This window comes from Carlito syrichta, unplaced genomic scaffold (genome assembly GCF_000164805.1).
Source record: "Carlito syrichta isolate Samal-C Ts95f unplaced genomic scaffold, Tarsius_syrichta-2.0.1 Scaffold303669, whole genome shotgun sequence".
NCBI lineage: Eukaryota > Metazoa > Chordata > Mammalia > Primates > Tarsiidae > Carlito > Carlito syrichta.
Genome location: NW_007247765.1, coordinates 254,278 through 256,109, shown reverse-complemented (window position 1 = coordinate 256,109; position 1,832 = coordinate 254,278). Strand labels below are relative to the sequence as shown.

The window sequence follows — 1,832 nt, the reverse complement described above, 5'->3', positions numbered from 1 at the left end:
CCTGCTCTGGAAGCTCTGACACTGGCATGAGGGTGCCAGGTCAGCAAACATGACCGTTAATTACTAGTCTCGCCCTCATTCTTTGGGATTTTGACTACTTTTTGTCAAAAGAAAAATCAATGGGTTTTGTATACCTGATCAGATACAAATAACATGTTTTCACATTCAGCAGTTATAATGGGTGCTTGTTAAACACCTGGAACTAAATTATGTTGTAAAATCATATGATATTAAGTAATCATAATTAACATCTAAAAGCAAAATTAAAATAAATCTAAAAGGCCAAAAGAAAACACAATTATTATAGTAGTTCACAGTAAACATTTACTAAGTATATGAGTTTGGGAATAGTGACGAAAAGACAATATATATATTCTTTCAATCCTCTTCAGATGTAAGAGGGATTATTTATTAATTCATCAAAAACAACAAATTATTCTTGCTTCCAAATAAGTTTTATCAGTTAATCTAAATTGTCTTTAAACATTTCTGTTTATCCAAAAAAGCACATGTCAAAGCTTTGTCACCTGCTCCCAGGGTAGCTAGCACAGTGTAGGGCCAACAAAATGGGGATAGAAGGAAAAGCCTCCATCTGTCCCCTGCTGTCCCTTCCCCCTTCTCACTCCCAGTCCAAGGTCCAGCCTGAGCACATTCCAGAGGCTCATTCTGATCCAGGTAGCCCCAGGGAAATCTGCCCCAAACCCTGAGAAACAGCCTTTTGGATAGCCAGTGTGAGCCACAGAGAAGGGCAGGAGGGCTAGGGTCTGCTCTCACACACAGGCCAGGCATAGTGGCTCACACCTGCAATCCCAGCACTTTGGGCAGCTGAGTTCAAGACCAGACTGGGCAACAGAGCAGGACCCTGTCTCTATAAAAAATACAGGCATGGGGGTGTGCACCTGTAGCCCCAGTTACTTGCGAGGCTGACGCAGGAGGACCACTTGAGCCCAGGAGTTGGAGGATGCAGTGAGTTGTATCTTGCCACTGCACTCCAGCCTGGACAATAGAGTGCGACCCCCGACTCAAAAAAAGTTTCCAGAGGGGCTCAGCACAGATTCCTTCTCACTGCCAAGGTAAGAGCAGGTACCAGGGAAACCCAGCATCCATCGAGGACTCTATGACACTGTGCCACTGCCCAACAGGTGTCAACCATTCTGCAGGCTAGAACTTGTCACACTTAAAGACAAATGGTACATTCACCGACAATATAAAGAAGCTACAATTAGCGTTTACTTACCCAAAAGTAAAAAGTGATTCATGATGTCAAAAAGAACTCCACCAATCACAGAGCCGCTCAAATATCCAAAGGCACGGCCCACAAAGATTAAAGACAGACTACTGATGTTCCGGTTCACGTTTGCCGCCAGATCTGGAAACGTGGGTCCCAGGATAGCCACACTCATCCCCTAAAACATAAAACACAAACACTTCTCAACAACCATCAGCATAACATCTGACTATGTGGTAGCATTTTCCACCATAAAAAACAGTAGTGGCAGGGGGCAGGGTTACAATGTGATGTAAGACCAGCTGAGACACCAGTCAGGATGCGTCTAGGCTAGCACCACCACAACCACCAGAGCTGAACACGCCTGTTGCTTTCCTAGTATTGACAATTCTCAATTTTCAAAAAATTCTTTAATTCTCCTGGCTTTTGTTGCCATCTGTTTCCTTTTTGAATAGTCTTGCAAAGTCTCTTTTGTATTAAACTGTCAATAAAATATAACATTAAAACTATTTCTTCTGCAATCCCGTGCCTTTGGGAGGCTGAGGTGAGTGGATTGACTGAGCCCGTGGGTTCAAGACCCGCCTGGGCAGCGAGACCTCATCTC

At 43.8% G+C, this 1,832-nt stretch overlaps 1 protein-coding gene across 1 annotated transcript in view; it reads right to left on the bottom strand.

The window, feature by feature from the left end:
- Positions 1-1,259: 1,259 nt before the first annotated feature.
- SLC16A10 (solute carrier family 16 member 10) overlaps positions 1,260-1,832 on the bottom strand; it is a 73,798-nt gene continuing 73,225 nt past the window's right edge. The window contains exon 5 of the mRNA XM_021712855.1: positions 1,260-1,406. Within this exon, the coding sequence (XP_021568530.1) occupies positions 1,336-1,406 (71 nt within the window). The 3' untranslated portion in view covers positions 1,260-1,335. The remainder of the gene's footprint in view (positions 1,407-1,832) is intronic.